The following is a 20,131-nucleotide window of genomic DNA, read 5'->3' as shown; positions in this document are numbered from 1 at the left end:
AGTAGTTTATTGAAGGAATACTCCTTTTTGCTTCCTAATTTGCAGAAGGCTGTGGCTGTCAGTCATGATGTACTGCCTCTTGGAATTAGTCAATAGAGCAAACGGCGAGAATTGCTGTGGGCAGAGAATAAGCACTGTAATCATGACATAACTGGGGTCAGTGATTTATGGATTTCAATATAGTAGTAGCTGCATATGATTGAAAATTCACTAGGTCACTAAAAAAAAAAAACCCAAAATTTTATTCACAGCTTCCAGGCATCTTTTGAAATGTGCAACAAAATAAAAGCCTCTGAGCTGTTCTGACACTGCGGGCTCGGTGAATGACATGGCAGCCCAGTGAGTCTCACTTAAGTGTAAGCTAGCCATAGACTCTGTGCCACTCTCTGAGAACACAAACTACCTGAAGGGATAGTGCGTGTAAGACTGATTTACATATCCAAGTAGGAAAAAAGGACCTTTTTATAATCAATCTGGAATTCTCTTATTTTAAAGTTGGAAGCTGAAGCTGTTCCTGAAGTATCTGAAAAATATGAAATTAGTTCGGTTCCCACCTTTCTGTTTTTCAAGGTAAGGATGAAGATGGCCCAGCCTATCCCAGTGGGCAGTGGGGCCATCTGTCTTGGCTCCTTTGCTCTGCCCCCACTGCCTGAGCAGACCTCTGCTGGTGCTTGGCCTCACCCGGCAGCTCTTTTCTGCCTGTCGTCTTGCCTCTTGCACCGATGCTGAGGAGGACCCTGCCAGTCGCCTGCCAGGGTCTTGGAAAAGTGACCCAGGTTGTGGAGATCCAGTGCCCAGAATTGGGGGTCTTGATAAAAGCTCACATGCACAGCTGTACGCCCAGGATGTCCCCTGAGTTGGATCAGAAGCTGGTTGTTCAGGGCATGACTGAACGTAGGGAAGCATTGGTCCAGCCCTGATGGGATTAAGGGCTCTTGCAGGTGCCTCAGGCACCAGTGGGTGTTATTGTAGTTGTCCAAACACCTGCGTGGGATGAGGGTGGTGGTGGCTTTTTGTTTGGGTTAGACTCTGGTCCAGTTTGAGTTTGAGATGTCGCCCCAGTATGTCCCCCAGAAGAGAGCAGTTATTACGTCTGTCTAAAACATAGACGCGCTCACTGCCAGCAGTGCTGGGGATGTATTTTCTCACTTCACCAATAGTAGTTTAAAAACTGGCAAGAACTACGTATTCATACGTGTTAACTTTTAGAGCCTAAAATACAGAGATGGTGAGAGATCGCCACATGTATCCTAAATGCCCTTCTCAACTTTAGAATTCTCAGAGGATCGACCGATTAGATGGTGCACATGCCCCAGAGCTGACCAAAAAAGTTCAGCGACACGCATCCGGCAGCGCCTTCCCACCCAGCGCCAAGGAGCACCCGAAAGAGGACCTCAGCCTCCGTCTCAAGAAGTTAACCAACGCTGCCCCCTGCATGTTGTTCATGAAAGGAACGCCTCAGGAGCCGCGCTGTGGTAAGGAGCTGCTTTTAAGGTCACGTACACGAAACGGGTGATTTGCGGTGAGGGCACAGTGGAGATAGGTCACGTACACGAAACGGGTGATTGACGGTGAGGGCACAGTGGAGATAGGTCACGTACACGAAACGGGTGATTTGCGGTGAGGGCACAGTGGAGATAGGGCGTGCGTTTTCCAAGCTCTACCGTATATCTCGTGCTTGTGTTCAGATACCTCAGAAAGTCAGAAAGGTTATCCTTCCCAGCGGCATTATGCGGTTACCTGGTTAGAATTAGTTGGCGTTACCGACTCAGAGACTGTTGGAGCCAAACGGGATCTTAGAAGTCATCCAATTCAAGATCTTTGTTTTGTATGTAAGTACTCAGATCTAAAGATGGCAACAGCAACTTGTCCCAGGTCACCCGGTGGTGGTTGGGATTAGGTTCCAGCTGCCACACCACTGTCTCCGTTGATGTGCTTTTAGCTTGTGTTTAGTTTTGCTGATAACAGGTATCTTCTTCTTCTTGGCAACACCCTTCTCACCTAGTCCAGACTCACAGTGTAAAAATCTGCAGAATTCTGGTGGTGTTCTGCACCACCTGGTGTTCTGGTGCCTTCCCTGATGCCTTCCGCTGTCTCATCGATTGCATTCTTTGTCCACTGCTGCCGTTCCAGTGCACAGCTGGTAGTGATTTTAAGATCCCAGTCCTGTGGCTTGTAGTCACTCTGACTTTCTGCACACGTGTATGTTTGTAATTTTGCCCTTAAGTAAGTTTTGAAGTTATCTGACACCTCTGGAATAGAGTTTATGTTGTTTTCTTTTTTCTATGCTGCCTTGGTGGCACAGTGGTTATGTGTTTGGCTGTCACATACCCTCTTTGCCCCTGGCGGGAGAGAGATGTGGCAATCAGCTTCCGTAAAGATTAGACAGCCTTGGAAACTCTGCGGGGCAGCTCACCTCTGTCCTACAGGGCTGCTATGAGTCGGAATCGACTAGAGGGCAGTGGGTTTTTTTAGTACCTAATACAGCATTATTAGTCTGCGTAACTGAGCCTCCAGTGCCTTTTGGTGATGCTGTTGAGAATCGACGAGTATTTGTTTCAGCTGCAGAGGAGGGAATTTATTAAAATAGGTGGCAGTAAAATTGAGTACGCCGTTGATATGATTACTGCATGTCCACTGTGGCTTTATAAAAATAACCAAGCTTCCAATATAAATTTGATTCTAAATTCTTCCCTATATGAGTATCAAATTGCATATTAAGTTATGGAAAAGCCAAGTTTTTAAAGATAAAGTTTCATGATGAAATCTATCTTAAAAGATGAAAAATGGTTCCTTTATTTATCTCAGTTCTACTTGAAAAATATCCTTGCCAGTATTTATGTGTTGGACAGTGCCTGCTGTTTATGTTTTGAAAAGCTGACTTATCTATCCTAGGGTTAACTGCAGGTAGCAACAGATGAAGGAGCCGTGGTGGTGCAAGTGTAAAGCACTCGGCTGTTATCTGAAAGATGGGCAGGTTGGTCCCACCAGCCACTCCACGGGGGAAAGATGTGGCAGTCTGCTTCTGTAAAGATAAACAGCCTTGGAAACCCCATGGTTCTGTTTCGGCCTAAAGGGTCACTGTAAGTCGGAATCAACTCAATGGCACCTAACAACAACAGCAGCAACAGACAGTCACTGGCTTGTGTGTGTTTGTTTTTACTGGGGGTTGCAAGCAGTTCAGGTGTGATGACCATTTCTGGTACTTTACGTGGTGGCCTGATAACAAGGGCTTGGAGCACAGACAGCATCTCCTGAGCCTCATGGATTTGCTCAGAATCTTCTTTGGAGTCTGAAGTGCTGGCAGTTAAACTGGCTGTAGAATGTGGGTGAATCTGTGACCGGTTTTACCTAGTCAACCTGCAGTAAAGCCAGGAGAAGACTCTGTTCTGTGGGACCAAACAGTGCATTTCCTTAGCATTCTGAGTGATGACATAATGAAGCTGGCAGGTGGGGCGGTGGGCGGCCAGGGGAGGCTGGCAGGTGGGATGGTTGGCGGCCAGGGGAGGCTGGCAGGTGGGACGGTGGGCAGCCAGGGGAGGCGTGCTCAGTGTCTCCAGAGCAGAACGCGACCTGCTGGAAAGCGTCGCAGACTGAATGCCGTGATGGGTGGCTGAGCTTCCGTCCCCTCTTTCCACCATGCTGCCCGCCTTGAGGACTCGGGGTCTCGCGAACTCAGGGTCCCAGTCCGTTACCTCTTTGCCCCTTCGATTCCTCCTCCCTGGGTGGGGTGGAGGCCAGTTTGGGAGATCTTTTTTGATTCAAATGTTTCATGATTATTCAAAGAAATTAAAGGTAAACTTAGAGATAATCACTTTCCTCCCTGCCTTTTACTTCACCTGGTTGGTTATGATGTGTTTCTGGCCAGTTCTCTGTTGACTGCCTCGGCGGCATATGGTGGCATTTAGAAGACTTCAGGAGTTAGAATAAAAAAGAAGCTTCAAGTATTTCAGAACAAACATGGTATTATAGACATCGAGGTGATAAAAAACATAATTATGGAATTTTAAGAAAGATTTTGGGTAAATAAGATTTATTAACTACCAATTCCTTCTGTACAAGTACTTGTTTAATTTTTTGAGTTTTATAACTGTGTTTGTAATAGGACTTTCTGCTTCCAGATACTTTGCTTTCTTTTACAATGTATCTTTTTATCAAATGTAGTGAGTGGCTCCTTTTAAGATGTTGGCATTCTTTAATAAGGATGAAGTGGAAAATATTTTCATTGTGACCCTGTGCCACCACGCCCTTCCTTGACTCTGCTCTGACTCCATTTTCCCCTTTCCGTGTGCCCGGCTACACAAACTGAGTCTTCATCTTTACAGTCTTTTCTTGTAGGAACATAGCGACACTCTCTGATGTTTCTTTCCGAGCCTGTGTGGTGGGGAATTGGTGGGGCCCCTTTCTTGGCCTCCAGAGACACGGTGCAGGTGGCGCCTCCTTTACGGCAGTGGTGGCTGCCTCTCAGGAACGCAGCCACACTGCCAGTTGCACCTTTTACGGGGCTCCATTGTGGAGTATCCCTACGTTTGGTTTTTGCTTTACTGCCACCCCCTCCCCCTCGATGCTTTCTGTTCTTCAGAAAAACGTGAATGAGGAGCATCTAGGTTTCCTGTCGGGGAACCTTGAAAGCTGCTTCCAGGGCCTGCGCTGGCGTCTGCTTGGACTTGGTCCAGCCCTCACATTTCATGACTCATCCTCCTGTCCTCTGGGCTTGTGTGTTCTCAGCCGCCATGAGTTCGGTCCCCCTTGTTCTGTGCTCCTCACTAGGACAGGAAGGGGAGGGCTTTTACGCCTTAGGCAGAGTTTCAAGAACCACCAAGATGTACATCTTTGTAAGCAGAATATTGAATTTTTGAGCAAGCAAGTTAATATTAAGTTATTTGAGAATTCTTATACCTGTTTCAGGTAACAGAGCTTTTAGCAGAAGCGAAAGGTTATTGAACCACAGTACAGAAATCTGTCCTGCATCGAGAGTTAGCTGACAGGGTCTTACGTTTTAAATCAGACACAAAAGCGCAAACAGCAGGCTCAGAGGTGTTCTTCAGGGTTTTATTGTCCGATTCTGATTAAATTTGGCAGTTATACTTGTTATTCACGTCTTTTGTCATGAGTAGAAAGGACTGCAGATAGAAACAGTAATTGCTTGGCAGTTCAACATGGTTCTTCTCCTTTAAAATTTTTCTACTGCATGCATGCATTGTTTTTCAGAAAAAAAAAAAAAAAACTATAAATATTTTGTTATTAGAGTAAAGCCTTCTCACTATTTTATCCTTAAGCATAACATTTCCAGTCTGCCACTTTAACCCTTAAAAATGAAACACTTCCAATCAATCTTTCTAGTCTGCATGTAATTGCCTAAAGCTAAAATCAGGCTTTTTCGCAGCCAGTTACCGTAGAAATGAGTTAATATATTGGCAGCAGAATAACCATCAGCAATCAGCCGTTAGCTGTTTACTAATGAACTCCCAGATGAATGAAAAGGACTCAGAATCAGTGTTTTACTTGGGGCTGTACATGCACTGAACACTTCAGTTGTGGGAAAAACCGCTTAGAGGAGATAGAGGCGAACCCTGGTGCTCTGTCTCCGTGACTGCAGGGCTGGTGCACACCCGTGTTGCAGCAGTCAGCTGCTTTCCTGGGACATCAGGCAGAGCCTGCTTTTGCACTTAATCTTACAGGGAATTTTATGATCCGATTTTGTTTAAAAATAATGGCCGATGCTGCTAAATCTTAAAGGACTTAAGAATCTGAAGAATAGGCTGTTTCCCAGTGAACTGGGACTGTGTATTAGAAGAAGAATGATGGGTGTGGAAGAGTGGGATGGTATAAATTATTGGAAAACAATTGGCAAGAATAAGCTTATGGGAAGAAAAATACCCTTTTTTCAGCCTAGACCAGTAGATTTATAAAAGACTGATATTCACACCCTTCTTCTTCAGTACTAATGTCGTAATAAGATGATGTCAAGAAAGTATGGAACCAAAATGTGTCACAAAAGTATAATAAAATTAGGGAACAAAATTGTCACTACAGTGTAGTAAAAAAAATGACATGACATACGTTGGGGAATGTAAATAGTTTTTAAAAAAGAAGCTGTCAAGTTACCACATGAGATGAGAAAGAGCACCGTCAGTCTCTTGGTGGTTCACATGTCACAACAGAGAAGAGAGCTTTATGTTTAACCTGCTGCATGTACCGTTTTAGGATAAAAGATGGTAAAGATGGAGACCTAAAATAACTTCGGTGGAGAGCTTTTTCTCCACCCACAGTGGAGGCTCAGAGACTCACAGGGTGGCAGGGCTGGAAGGGACTGGGCAGCTGTGTAGTCAGGCCCTCGTTTGGTAGGAAGGTGAGGCAGGTGGCCTGTCTAAGGCATCCTCGCTCATTCCTTGTTGGAGCAGGTACCTTGGGTTCATTCAGGTCCTTACTTTTTGGTCAGTTATTTTTTTTCCAACAACAAAAATGTTCACAACGCACATGCACACACACCTTTTTTTTTTGTTGTTTAAATCACAGATGGGTTAAAAAGCTAAGCCATACCTCAATATGTAGTGGTGTGGTTTTAGGTCAAGTAAGTGGTTATTGGGATTTATTTTCTCTCGTTATTCAGACATTATTAAATCACTGGTAAAAATAGGCAGACATCTGTGTTCAAGTAGGTAATCTGTTTGAATTAATTAAAAATCTGTAAGTGTGTGTGTGTGTGTGAGAGAGAGAGAGAAGCGAAGTTCTTCATTTTCTTTTTCTGTTTCCAGGTTTCAGCAAGCAGATGGTGGAAATTCTTAACAAACATAATATTCAGTTTAGCAGTTTTGACATCTTCTCAGATGAAGAGGTTCGTCAGGGGCTCAAAACCTATTCCAACTGGCCCACCTACCCTCAGCTATATGTTTCTGGAGAGCTCGTAGGAGGGCTTGATATCATTAAGGTGAGTTGGCAGGTCTCTGCCTTGTGAGGAAAGGTCATTTAGAGCACACGTTCATAAGTGCCGTAGTAACTCTAAAATACACGTGTCTTAAGAACGTCTGAGGTTACTAAGGTGAACCTGAGTCAGTACCAAGTGTGTCTCATTAGCCAGCTGATGAGAACTCTGAATTGTGGTCTAATTAAGGGAATACAGTGAGTGTTTTCTTCAACTTGTCTGCTTTTCAGGAGCTAGAAGCATCTGAAGAGCTAGATACGATTTGCCCCAAAGCTCCCAAATTAGAAGAAAGGTAAGTGTTTTAAAAAAGTTTCCAACAGCCTACCATTTATTATTTTATAAAAATTGTAAAACCCTCAGTTTTTGCATTGCTCTTAGAGGTTTTTTTTTTTTTTTTTTGTATGCTGGGGTCCTAATTTTGTTGTTTGCAGTTAAACTAGTCACACGAACTTGTGCATGTCTGATTTGGACCGGGGAAATTTTAGCACCAACTTAGCGATCGCGTGGAGGGCGTTCTTTGATTTTCGGGACGTTCCAGCATTACGGTGGAGAAACGCGTGTTACTTCCCTCAGCCTTGGGAGCCCGGCCCCTGCTACTGGTGTTGAGCTGCTGTCGCAGTGAGCACCCATGGGCACAGATGCATCCTCCTGTGCAGCTTGAGGCCTGCTGAGCCAGGTTGCACGGTACCCATGGAGCATCAGCGTGTGCAGAGCTAATGCTGTGCAGGTGGCAGGCTCACATGGACCTGGGTGTTTCTCGTTGCCACTCCAAACCCTGGTGACTTACAATTCAGGGCAGCTTGGGAGCAGTGAAACCTGCCCGTTCATTTTATGAAGGGACCATCAATCAGTGCTTTTAGAAAAGTTATCTTAGAGAATTTTTAAACTTTGGTGAGACTTAGACCGGGAGAGATTTTTATTGATAATACGAATGTATTGTTTAAAAAGGCATTCATTTTAAAATCATCAGCATATTAGCTATTCATAGTTGGGCTTGGGTTGGTAAGGTAAAGCCTCTGTGATTTTCCTGAAAGGGCTGAATAATAAAGACCTCCTCTATCTGACCTTGGTTAAATAAAGTAATCCTCAAAAAGAGCATTCCACGTGTGTGAAATTTCCCGTTAAGTGCCTCTGTTCTCAAATGGCTTCCACACGATGACGAGAAGGTGATGCTCCTGGTCCTTTGGGTGACCCTGGTGTCCTTAGTTATGGTCTTTGCTATGGTGAGGGTGTCTCTTGGGGTCAGGGGTCCTGCCCCGCTTTTCTTACACCAATGGCCTTGGAAGGCTGCTGGTCTTGTTACATGCTAATGCTTCCCTTTCAGGTTACTTCTCTCCTCTCTGCCTGTCTCCATCAGGCCTGCTAAGTCTCTGTGGTTTCAGACATCTAAAGAGAGCTGGCTGGACGTAGCTAGAGAGTGAAATGCAGTGGGCTTTGAGTAGTGCTGTAAAGAGCTCCTAGGTGAGCAGAGGGCAGGAGCTGGAGGCCCTGGGTGCTGACGTCTCTCAGGCACCACAGAGCGACCGTCTGGCTTCTTGGATCCAGATACTCACATCCCTGGGTGCAGATCTGGGGCAGCCTCGTGTTCTTATGTTTCACTTTGTTTTTCAGAGAATTAGCTGACCTTACTCTGTTGCAGATGCAGGTGACATAGCTTGGCACATGGTGGGTGTGCTTCATCGGTGAGCACCTTACTCCACACGGAGATCGTGAGCCGCCGTTCCTCCACAGCCCCAGGAGACGCCTATTGGCTCTCCAGCCACCCCTCGTCCTGAGATCTGTGACTCAGCTCTGGGCCATATGCAGATCATTAAAATCCTGGAAGGAAAGTTAGATTATGTTGCTCGAAAGATTGTATACAGTATTAAACATAAAGTTAAACTCATTTGATTTTAGCAGCTTTTTCCCCCCTCCAGGTGTGACCTTGTGGGCATAGGTGTCAAACCCTACGAAGCATAGGACTGAAAATAGACAGGATCCAGTTCTGAAAAGTCTGCACGGACTTAATATATAGGCCCCTTATTGAACAATTCCTTACTGAATTGGTTGTTATTATTTTTTGTTATTTTAGTACTCTGAGTTGATGGGCTTAAATTGCAACTTCAAGGAACATTCATGGCTTCCAAAGCCATATTGGCTTTTATAGTGGCTTAGGGAGAGAATGAAATAAAGGAAATGTCAGCGCATTTGCTTGTTTAATACCACTCAAAGCTGTGAACTGTCGTCCTGCTATCCCTCAAACATGCTTGTTACTCACGAAGCAGAGCAAAAGTAGTGTTTAATAATTGAGCTGAGCTGTTTTATATCAATTTTCTCTCTTTAGGCTCAAAGTATTGACAAATAAAGCTTCTGTGATGCTCTTTATGAAAGGAAACAAACAGGTAAAGAACTCAAAAATGGTTTTATTTGTAATTTCTTTTGATGTTAACATCTGCATCAAGGGGACAGTTAATTCTTCTTTTTCCTAGCTTTAGCTAATGAAGCTGTATTGGTATCAGGAAGTTATCCAGGCCTTAATTGGTGCTTACGGAGATCAAACACAGTAATCCACATTTTGCCTAACTTTATCATCCACATCTCAGTGGGGTGCATTTCTTTCTGCTGCCAAACTTTGTCAGCCAGCATGGTCAACACTGTTAACACTTCACTGGTTCTGTGAGTTTCTATCTCATTGCCACTTAGTTTGTCGACTTTTATAGTGTGCAGCCTGGTTACTGCTCTTGCCGAGCAGAGGGAACCTGGCAGGTCTCGGGTCTGCGCCTCCAGGAGTGTTGACAGTGGCTCTACTTTGTGCCTTTGGTACATGCTGCTGAATGAATAAAACAGCTCGGCACTTCTTAGTTGATAGAAGTATAGATTGTGCATCATTTTGAATATGAAGTTTGCTAGGTCCCTCCCACTGATGGTTTCAGCAAAACTACAGTCATTTGGATTTGGATGAGAATGCTGATTTCCAGAAACCCACAATGGACAATCACATCGTGTCTTACAGTGTGGGTAGGCGCTGAGTGGACCTCTGTTGGTTTGTTCTCACCCAGTTGTTGAGGTGGGCACGGCTGCATGGAGCATGCCCCGTATTTTTGAGATGGGGAAACCGAGGCTGCAGTTAGGTTGTCTGGCCCGTTTACTCATCGGGGCACACTGGGCAAGTCGCATCCATCACAGCACACTTCTCCCTCTGTGAATGGACATCAGGCTGCCATAACTCGCGTGAAAGCTGCTGTGACTTACGTTACAGGACTGATAAGATGAAAGTTCATAGCAGTGAGGAAATGTTGATATAAATTCAGCCTGTCTAGATGAGGACCTAGATTCTTTGACCACCTCATTGTATTTATTAAAACAAAGTAGAGGAAATTAATTTCCAAAAATGATAAAGCATTTTTTCTTTTTTGGTGATTATTTAAAGCAGATTTTTATTTTCATTTTTTTTTCCTGGAAGCCCAGGAAATATTTATACGTTTTGGAGACAGTATTATTAGAGCTGTTAAAATGTGTTTGTGGTGCTGCATGTTTTCTACAAGATGGCTGCGATTTGGGATTCTGTGGCATGAAAAAAAACATAGGGTTTCTATAACCTCAAAAAAGTTTGGTACTGAAGAAGCTGGGAGTGAAAGTATGGCTGGGGGCAAGAACGCGGTTCCAATAATCACTGCAGAGGCTGAATGAGCTCAGGTGGCTCCGTGTGAGTGAAGTCAAGGATGGACTGCAATCTCACTGGAAAACCTCGCTTTGACTCCCGGGAACTATTTGACCATGAAGGGTGTAAGCTACTAGGACATATGTCATCGCAAACGGGTAAAAATAAGTCTGTGGTTACGTGTCTGGGATGAGGTATAGGTGGGTCAGTATAGGAAGGTGTGGGGTGGGGGGTGACCTCCTGATACCTGGCCTGATCCGACCGTGAAGTGAAGAAGAACCAAGAATGTAGTTATCATTAAGAAAAGAACAGAAAACAAAGCTGTTGCTTCTGAGTGGATTCCGAATCATAGTGACCCTACAGGACTGAGTAGGACTGTCCCATAGGGTTTCCAAGGCTGTAAATCTTTACGGAAGCAGATGCCACATCTTTCTCCTGTGGAGCAGCTGGTGGGTTCGAAGCGCTGACCTTTCAGCTAGCAGCCGAGCACTTAACCACTGCACCACCAGGACTCATTTAGTAATCATATTGGCAGCCCAACTGTGCACGTCCTGTATTTACTGACAAAGCAGTAGGTATGGTCGCCTCAGCTGAATCATTTAAAAAAATGTAATGTGTCCTTTTTCTCCCTTCTTAATACAGGAAGCAAAGTGTGGATTCAGCAAGCAAATTCTGGAAATCCTAAATAGTACTGAGTATGTAAACCTTGTTTTCAAATGTGTGTTTACAGAATTCCAGCTTTTCAGCTGTGCTACTGATGCTTTTCAGTTGTTACGTCTGTATCTTTATATACTCTGTCTTGCTGTATCTTTATACGCGCTGTATCTTTATACACTCTGTATCTTTATACACTGTATCTTTATACACTCTGTATCTTTATACACTGTATCTTTATACACTCTATCTTTATACACTGTATCTTTTATACGCTCTATCTTTATACACTGTCTGTATCTTTATACACTCTGTATCTTTATACACTGTGTGTCTTTATACACTGTATCTTTATACGCTCTATCTTTATACACTGTATTTTTTATACACTCTGTATCTTTATACACTCTATCTTTATACTCTGTATCTTTATACACTCTGTATCTTTATACTCTGTATCTTTTATACACTCTGTATCTTTATACACTCTGTATCTTTATACACTGTATCTTTATACACTTTTTATACACTGTATCTTTATACACTCTATACTCTGTATCTTTATACTCTATCTATACACTCTATCTTTGTACACTCTTTTTGTACACTATCGTTTTATGCACTATCTTTATACACTGTATCTTTTTATACACTGTATCTTTATACACTTTGTATCTTTTTATACACTATCTTTTTATACACTCTGTATCTTTTTATACACTCTGTATCTTTTTATACACTCTGTCTGATCTGTCTAGTTTTACTATAACGTTTTCTGAATGCTTTAACTTAGACCAGAATAGAATCTTCTAGCCGTTAGTAAAATACAAATAAAAGTAAAATAAAGGAGTTTTTAGGGAACCTTTGAAATAACTGCCTCGTTTCCCAGAGGAAGGTTAATAATTGCATTCTCACCACGCATAAAGATTGCAGGGAGAGCGTGTTAGAGATTGTTTTTTATTTTCTTTAAAGTATTTTTTAGTTCCTAAACAGTACAAGGAATTGGTAGGGCACATGTTGAGCTGCGCTGTCTGATCTGAAGAGCAGGATAAGTGACACAAGCCGTGTGTCCTCATTCCAGCTGCTAGCCTGCTCCCCCCTCCTCCTGCTCCAGGCCACCCCTCTGGGGCTGGGGAAAGAAGGCTGCCTGTGTCTGGCACAAGCCTCCAGCTGTAGACTTGCTAAACATCACTGCTGTGGGACACAGGGTATCGGGGACTCAGGTTCTTTAACTCACACAGGGTGTGATGGAGCTGGGCATCCCTGTGTGCACGGAAGGCACCTGGCTTCCTCCTCCTGCCTTCTCACTCATGTATGGTCCGTCAGTGGCCAAGACAGGCAGCAGGAGGGCTCAGTCCCAAATGTGTGTAGGAGTTTAAGAGTTCCCCTTTAGAAAGTACTCGCAGGAGATGTGTTTGCTGTTAGGACCCCACATCCTGCACCTCAGCCCCAGTCGTCCTTAGATCCCTTCTAGATGGTTCTAGAACTCATTGTTTTTATCATAGTGTTCAGATGAGGAGACCTGGCTCCTTTAGTGCAACTTGGAGGGAAGACTTAACATCATGTGGGTCTTTTTTTCCCCCCTTTTTCTTTTCAGTCTCTTTTTGCTTTTCTTTAAAGTGTTCCTTTTTGGTGGTGGCTGCTGGCTTTTCCTGCCGCCCCATCTTACTGACTGTCCATTGCACTGTGGGTGTTTTCTTGTGAGCTTGTTATGTGATGAGCAGACAGCACCTGCCTGCAGAGGGGTCTGGTTTGTAGAAAGCTAGGTGTTTTTACGTGTGGCCTTCTCTTTGGACCTACAAATACACCGACAGTCACCCTTCAGGGGTTTAGTAGGTTCATGGCAAGTCCCTGACCACCTTCCAGTGAAATCTTGCCACGTAGAGGGGTGGGGCACTTCCTCATTCACTTACACAGGGGTGCTCATCATACAGTGTGTGGTCCTGGGTGTGCTAAAAACTGTGTATGTGTTCTGAAATGAGTTCAAGTGTGGAAAGCACATCTCCATTGGAGTGGGGTTGATGGCAGTCTAGCTACCCTGGCAGGGAAGGACCTCCCTCCCAGGGAGCACCTCCCTCCCGGCCAGCTGTCACCAGCCCCAGGCCATTGGGCAGCAGTATAGCGTCTTCCCCGCTCCCCGGGCAGCATCCGTGGGGGAGGAAGCAGTGGCAGCACGAGAGCCCTCAGTGAACAACAGGCCGACATCAGTGGTGAGGGCGGTCCTGGCCTGGGGGTTGGCGGCCCGCAGCTGGCCACCTATGGATGTAGAGCGTCCTCCCCGCTCCCGGGCAGCGTCCGTGGGGGAGGAGGCAGTGGCAGCATGAGAGCCCTCAGTGAACAACAGGCCGACGTCGGTGGTGGGGACGGGCCTGGCCTGGGGGTGGCGGCCCGCAGCTGGCCACCTATGGATGTAGAGCGTCCTCCCCGCTCCCGGGCAGCGTCCGTGGGGGAGGAGGCAGTGGCAGCACGAGAGCCCTCAGTGAACAACAGGCCGACGTCGGTGGTGGGGACGGGCCCGGCCTGGGGGTTGGCGGCCCGCAGCTGGCCACCTATGGATGTAGAGCGTCCTCCCCGCTCCCGGGCAGCGTCCGTAGGGGGAGGAGGCAGTGGCAGCACGAGAGCCCTCAGTGAACAACAGGCCGACGTCGGTGGTGGGGACGGGCCCGGCCTGGGGGTGGCGGCCCGCAGCTGGCCACCTATGGATGTAGAGCGTCCTCCCCGCTCCCGGGCAGCGTCCGTGGGGGAGGAGGCAGTGGCAGCACGAGAGCCCTCAGTGAACAACAGGCCGACGTCGGTGGTGGGGACGGGCCCGGCCTGGGGGTTGGCGGCCCGCAGCTGGCCACCTATGGATGTAGAGCGTCCTCCCCGCTCCCGGGCAGCGTCCGTAGGGGGAGGAGGCAGTGGCAGCACGAGAGCCCTCAGTGAACAACAGGCCGACGTCGGTGGTGGGGACGGGCCTGGCCTGGGGGTGGCGGCCCGCAGCTGGCCACCTATGGATGTAGAGCGTCCTCCCCGCTCCCGGGCAGCGTCCGTGGGGGAGGAGGCAGTGGCAGCACGAGAGCCTTCAGTGAACAACAGGCCGACGTCGGTGGTGGGGACGGGCCCGGCCTGGGGGTTGGCGGCCCGCACCTGGCCACCTATGGATGTAGAGCGTCCTCCCCGCTCCCGGGCAGCGTCCGTAGGGGGAGGAGGCAGTGGCAGCACGAGAGCCCTCAGTGAACAACAGGCCGACGTCGGTGGTGGGGACGGGCCTGGCCTGGGGGTGGCGGCCCGCAGCTGGCCACCTATGGATGTAGAGCGTCCTCCCCGCTCCCGGGCAGCGTCCGTGGGGGAGGAGGCAGTGGCAGCACGAGAGCCTTCAGTGAACAACAGGCCGACGTCAGTGGTGGGGACGGGCCTGGCCTGGGGGTGGCGGCCCGCAGCTGGCCACCTATGGATGTAGAGCGTCCTCCCCGCTCCCGGGCAGCGTCCGTGGGGGAGGAGGCAGTGGCAGCACGAGAGCCCTCAGTGAACAACAGGCCGACGTCGGTGGTGGGGACGGGCCTGGCCTGGGGGTGGCGGCCCGCAGCTGGCCACCTATGGATGTAGAGCGTCCTCCCCGCTCCGGGGCAGCGTCCGTGGGGGAGGAGGCAGTGGCAGCACGAGAGCCTTCAGTGAACAACAGGCCGACGTCAGTGGTGGGGACGGGCCTGGCCTGGGGGTGGCGGCCCGCAGCTGGCCACCTATGGATGTAGAGCGTCCTCCCCGCTCCCGGGCAGCGTCCGTAGGGGGAGGAGGCAGTGGCAGCACGAGAGCCCTCAGTGAACAACAGGCCGACGTCGGTGGTGGGGACGGGCCTGGCCTGGGGGTGGCGGCCCGCAGCTGGCCACCTATGGATGTAGAGCGTCCTCCCCGCTCCCGGGCAGCGTCCGTGGGGGAGGAGGCAGTGGCAGCACGAGAGCCTTCAGTGAACAACAGGCCGACGTCAGTGGTGGGGACGGGCCTGGCCTGGGGGTGGCGGCCCGCAGCTGGCCACCTATGGATGTAGAGCGTCCTCCCCGCTCCTGGGCAGCGTCCGTGGGGGAGGAGGCAGTGGCAGCACGAGAGCCCTCAGTGAACAACAGGCCGACGGTGGTGGGGACGGGCCTGGCCTGGGGGTGGCGGCCCGCAGCTGGCCACCTGTGGATGTAGAGCGTCCTCCCCGCTCCCGGGCAGCGTCCGTGGGGGAGGAGGCAGTGGCAGCACGAGAGCCCTCAGTGAACAACAGGCCGACGTCGGTGGTGGGGACGGGCCTGGCCTGGGGGTGGCGGCCCGCAGCTGGCCACCTATGGATGTAGAGCGTCCTCCCCGCTCCCGGGCAGCGTCCGTGGGGGAGGAGGCAGTGGCAGCACGAGAGCCCTCAGTGAACAACAGGCCGACGTCAGTGGTGGGGACGGGCCTGGCCTGGGGGTGGCGGCCCGCAGCTGGCCACCTGTGGATGTACGTACGGTTTTATCGGGACACAGCTGCATCCATGCACTTGGGTGCTGTGCCAGGCTGCTTTAGTGGCAGCAGCAGAGCCGAGCAGTTGCGGCAGAGACTCTGGGGCCCCTGTAGCCTAAGCTGGTTTCTCTCTGGCCTGTTTGCCGACCCCTGGTCTGACCCGTAACTGTCTGGAGAAAAATCCAGATAAATTTGTCTCTTGGGATGACTTACTCTGTGTAGTACCTGACAGATTAGGAAGTAAAATTATTTCTATTTCTCTACAGTAAATTTTATTAGGGTTGAAATTCAATTTTTTTCTTGACTATTTTTAAAAAGCAAATAGGTCTTATAATTTTTGTTTAAAACTGAATTTCCTGTTTAAATGTTCCTTGTTTCTGCAGTGTTGAATACGAGACATTTGACATACTGGAGGATGAAGAAGTAAGTTCTCTGTTTTATGCTGCGTCCTAGTCTTAGCCTTAATCATCAGGGTCTGAGGTGAAGCTTCAGCGTTCCCTTTGTCTCCTTAGGTGCGGCAAGGGTTAAAAGCGTACTCCAATTGGCCAACGTACCCTCAGCTGTATGTGAAAGGGGAGCTGGTTGGAGGGCTGGATATTGTTAAGGTAAGGGCAGAATTCATCCTGTGTCCTAAAGAACTGAAAGTCCTAGCAGGTTTAAAAATTATAATTTCATGGTGAATGGAAACTCTGGGTCTGTCCTTGAGTCCTCTCTTCCGGTCTCACATCCAGTCACTTGTAGCCCATCGTTACCGTTCCTGCGTCCATAACCTCTTGTCTCTCTCACTGCCATTGCTTGTTACCTGCACTCATCCAGTAACCTTTGCTGTGGGCCCTCCTGTCCCTGGGTCCTCTTCAAAACCTTCAGCGCCCAGTGGACTGCCAGCCGAAGCTCGGTTTTGTAATTTGGCATTCCAGGCACCGTAGGTTACGACCAAAAATTACCCTTGTGAAATTTTATTTTTTCTCACGTTGCACTAAGTCCTGTAGAACATTCTTCCATGTTTTCCTGCCTTGCACTTCTCGCTCTGTCTCCTCTGTTTTGGATTTCTTGCATATTCTACGTTCGGGTCTGTGTTCTGTGACTCCTTCACGGACTCTTCCAGAAGTGTTTGCTCTGCTTCTGGGATCAGCACTTCCCTTACCTGTAGCACTTACCTGCAGCCACAGACACTGGGTGCGTGGGGTGCGAGCTTTGGAACCATGGTTGGGACGGAGGCTCAGAGTGACCCGGCAGGGGGGCCCTGACTCAGCACCCTATGTCCCAAAGATAGACTGCTTGAGGTCCTCTCCACGTGCCTCTTCAGGTTTCAGCTGCCAGAAAGTGCTGTTACTCTGCAGATGGCAGCGCCTTCGGAGAAGATGCTGTTTCTCGTACATTCTTGGCTCCTTCGTGGCCCTTTTGTTGGATGGCTGTATAGATGGATGAAAGGTGTCAATTTACATCTTTGGTGGTTTGTGTTACGTAAATTCTCACTGAGTTTTAAACGGACGTGGCTTTTCTTGTAGGATTTGAAGTCTAGAACTTAGGGCAGCCTTACTTGTGAGCACCTGTTTGCTCGTGGCTTATTGGTTAGCCCACAGCAGGAGGGAGACTGTAACTTCAGTCAGTGTCCCTGCCTCATGCTGTGGTGGGCAGGAGGGTGGGGTGGGTAGGCAGGAGGGTGGGGTGGGTGGGCTCAGGAGAGGGGCTGAGTGGGAGGGCCAGGCTCACCCGAGAGGCATGCACTGTCACAACAGGCTGCCCGGGGAGGCGGGGCGGCCAGTATGGAGGTGTCTGCAGGCCCTCATCTTATGTGGTGGGTTAGAGGTCAAACCTCCGACCTTTGATGTAGAGAGCAGGTGGAGAGCGGGGTAGTGAGTCCTTGTCCTCTTAGTTGTGTTGCTAAATGCGTGTTAACACCTGCTTTGGTAAGGCGGGGAGCTCTGCCCAGCACCCAGGAAGCCTCAGTACTTTGGACAGGAGGTTTTAGGAGACAGGAGGGAGCCCTTTGGTAAGGCGGGGAGCTCTGCCCAGCACCCAGGAAGCCTCAGTACTTTGGACAGGAGGTTTTAGGAGACAGGAGGGAGCCCTTTCCTGCGGAGGCAGTTGTATCCTGTGTTTGCATCTTTAGGTTTGGTCGCCTGCGGGGTTCTAGGTTTGTCGTCACTCTTGCTGAACAAATGGGCAGGCTTTTTCCCTAGTAAATGGTTTCATTCCTGGAGGAAAAAGGTGTAACAGAGTAGCTTTTGAATAGCCCTGGAGCAACAAAAATAGATCTGCATTTGTTACTTTATATACATTTTTTATTTTTATAAGACGCAGTCTCCAAACGCCAAATACTCTTGAGCCTGTTCTCATCTTGAGTGTTTATAGCCTGTGCCTTCGCTATTGCTAACTCTTGGGAAGTCGCAATTCATAAATCTCATTTAATTCTAAAAATAAGCTGCCTGGGTAGGTTCATTTTAGGTCTGTAACAGGGTGGTGGATGACTTTTTCTGTTCACCTGCTAGAATGTGCACTTTAGGCAATGTGTGAAAGACTGCTGGCATTTTTCTTGAGAAGGTAAGTGGGAACGGCACTGACGTGGCCATTTTGGCTTGTTTCTTGCAGAGTGCAGTTCATGGTCTTCAGTTAGAGCACTGGGGATGTTCCAGAGGGTTAACCCTCTTGCAAATGACTGAGTGAATGAATGAATGACTCAGTGACCCAGTTGTTCAGGTGTCCAGAGAGCGATGGCGTTCTTGATGGCGCACTCAGTGCGTTAACCTTTGAGGAGTGAGCCGCTCACTTCTGATGTGGCAGTGTTTGTACTGGAAACAGGCTGTTTAGGATTTTCAGGCCAGTCATGCCAGGTTGCTGTGGAAGCCGCTGGCTCACGTCGGTGACAGGGATGATGAAGACAACTGCTGAGGTATAATCTCTTGCGATGTGCCAAGTACACTGCTTCGAGGACTCCTTGCAGTAACCTGAGACAGAGAGGGTCTCAATCAGTAGGAGAGGAAACGCAGACATGGAACAGTTAGCCCAGTTGTTTTTGGCCCCACCCCCGGTGAGACCTTGAGTTCAGGTTGTACTGAGGGCCGCCTGGCTCTCCGCCCAGCTGCGGGGCCTGCTGCCTTCTGAATTACCTGCTCAGAAAAGTCCTGGGAGGTCCCAGGACGTTACTGTGAGTTATCTGAGTTTTTGTATGGCAGAATCATGCCTATTTGGGATTAATCCAGAGAGTAGGTGGTGTAGATTTTAATGGTTTTACCCATTAATATTTATGCTGCTTAGTCATAACCCAAATGCAACATTGAATTATATTAAACTAGAAAATCTTATTTATCCTTTATTATCATATTGTAAACTTGATGGCTGTACTCCACATTTTAAATCTAAAATAAGCACAAAAACTGTAGAACCTGCCCTGCAGTTTTGATTACCTAGTGATAGCTCTTTGGGGCCATATCTCTGTTTCGGTGTTATTATGTCTTTCTGTAACGGTTTCCGGTCCTCACATCTTGCAAGGGCTGTGGTTTTTCCTGAGGCACAGACGTGTGGCCAGGTTGGGTTGCCATATGGAAGTCATCTTGCTCACCTGTGAGAGGGGGCAGGAACCACGCGCATTACCTTGGAGTGGGCGGTTACTGTTACCTGGCATCTTCCTTCAACTTGGGTATTTGCCTGTCACTGAAAACCTTTTTTCTGTTTATTGCTCTGCTTTAAATTGGGTTCGTTGTTTAGATCCCGTTGCTGTGTTTGCTAATGCTAAAGAATCTGTTGGTTTTAGAAAACCTTTTTTGCTTTAACTTTGTAATCTGATGGTGTACTCAGTGTTTATGGTGTAGTTTGAGTGTCTAGCACTGAGGTAGACTAGCATTTCAGTGCAAGATGTTTTGATTTTTATGTGTACATTCAAGCTGTAATTGTTTAGATGTCTTCATTTTATACATATACAATATGTACATACATATACATAAATTATATACATAGATGTTATTTATTCTTTTTAGGAGCTGAAAGAAAATGGTGAATTGCTGCCTATACTGAGAGGAGAAAATTAATACACGTTAACCTTGGTGCCCAAGTATTGCCAGAAGTACTGGATTACAGTGGAGCAGTTCATGATTTAGTCCTCAGAAGTGGACTAGGAGTCGAAGGTGCTTCTTGTCGCTTTGTGTAGTTTACAAGGTTGTGCTAAATGTATGTTACATTTTTTTCCACCAAAAATAGAATGCAATAAACCTCTTCAAATTCAATTGAAAGTAATTGTGTAAAGAAGTGTATCTTTACAGTGATGTTAAATATACAGTTACTGTAATTAACTCACTTTAACGCTCTTGTTTTTTTATAATATGTGAGCAGCTTGTAGCAATTAAGAAATTGACAGCGTTCACTACATGGAGAACTATGATGCCTTCTGTCGTCCACAACAGCTCTCGCCAGCCCAATGGCGCCCCTCACTGGCTGAAAGATCTCTTTACAGC

General features: G+C 47.7%; 1 protein-coding gene across 2 annotated transcripts in view; it reads left to right on the top strand.

Annotated features, from left to right (window-relative positions):
- GLRX3 (glutaredoxin 3) overlaps positions 1-19,909 on the top strand; it is a 43,242-nt gene extending 23,333 nt beyond the window's left edge. For both annotated transcript variants that reach the window (XM_064269163.1, XM_064269164.1), the window contains exons 3-11: positions 496-570; positions 1,274-1,475; positions 6,759-6,931; positions 7,156-7,217; positions 9,249-9,306; positions 11,208-11,260; positions 16,064-16,103; positions 16,193-16,285; positions 19,658-19,909. In XM_064269163.1, the coding sequence (XP_064125233.1) occupies positions 496-570; positions 1,274-1,475; positions 6,759-6,931; positions 7,156-7,217; positions 9,249-9,306; positions 11,208-11,260; positions 16,064-16,103; positions 16,193-16,285; positions 19,658-19,708 (807 nt within the window). In that variant the 3' untranslated portion in view covers positions 19,709-19,909. The remainder of the gene's footprint in view (positions 1-495; positions 571-1,273; positions 1,476-6,758; positions 6,932-7,155; positions 7,218-9,248; positions 9,307-11,207; positions 11,261-16,063; positions 16,104-16,192; positions 16,286-19,657) is intronic.
- The last annotated feature ends 222 nt before the right edge of the window (positions 19,910-20,131 follow it).

This window comes from Loxodonta africana, chromosome 16 (assembly GCF_030014295.1).
Source record: "Loxodonta africana isolate mLoxAfr1 chromosome 16, mLoxAfr1.hap2, whole genome shotgun sequence".
In the NCBI taxonomy this organism is placed as follows: Eukaryota; Metazoa; Chordata; class Mammalia; order Proboscidea; family Elephantidae; genus Loxodonta; species Loxodonta africana.
Note: the sequence above shows the minus strand (reverse complement) of the source record. Positions and strands in the feature narration are given on the sequence as shown.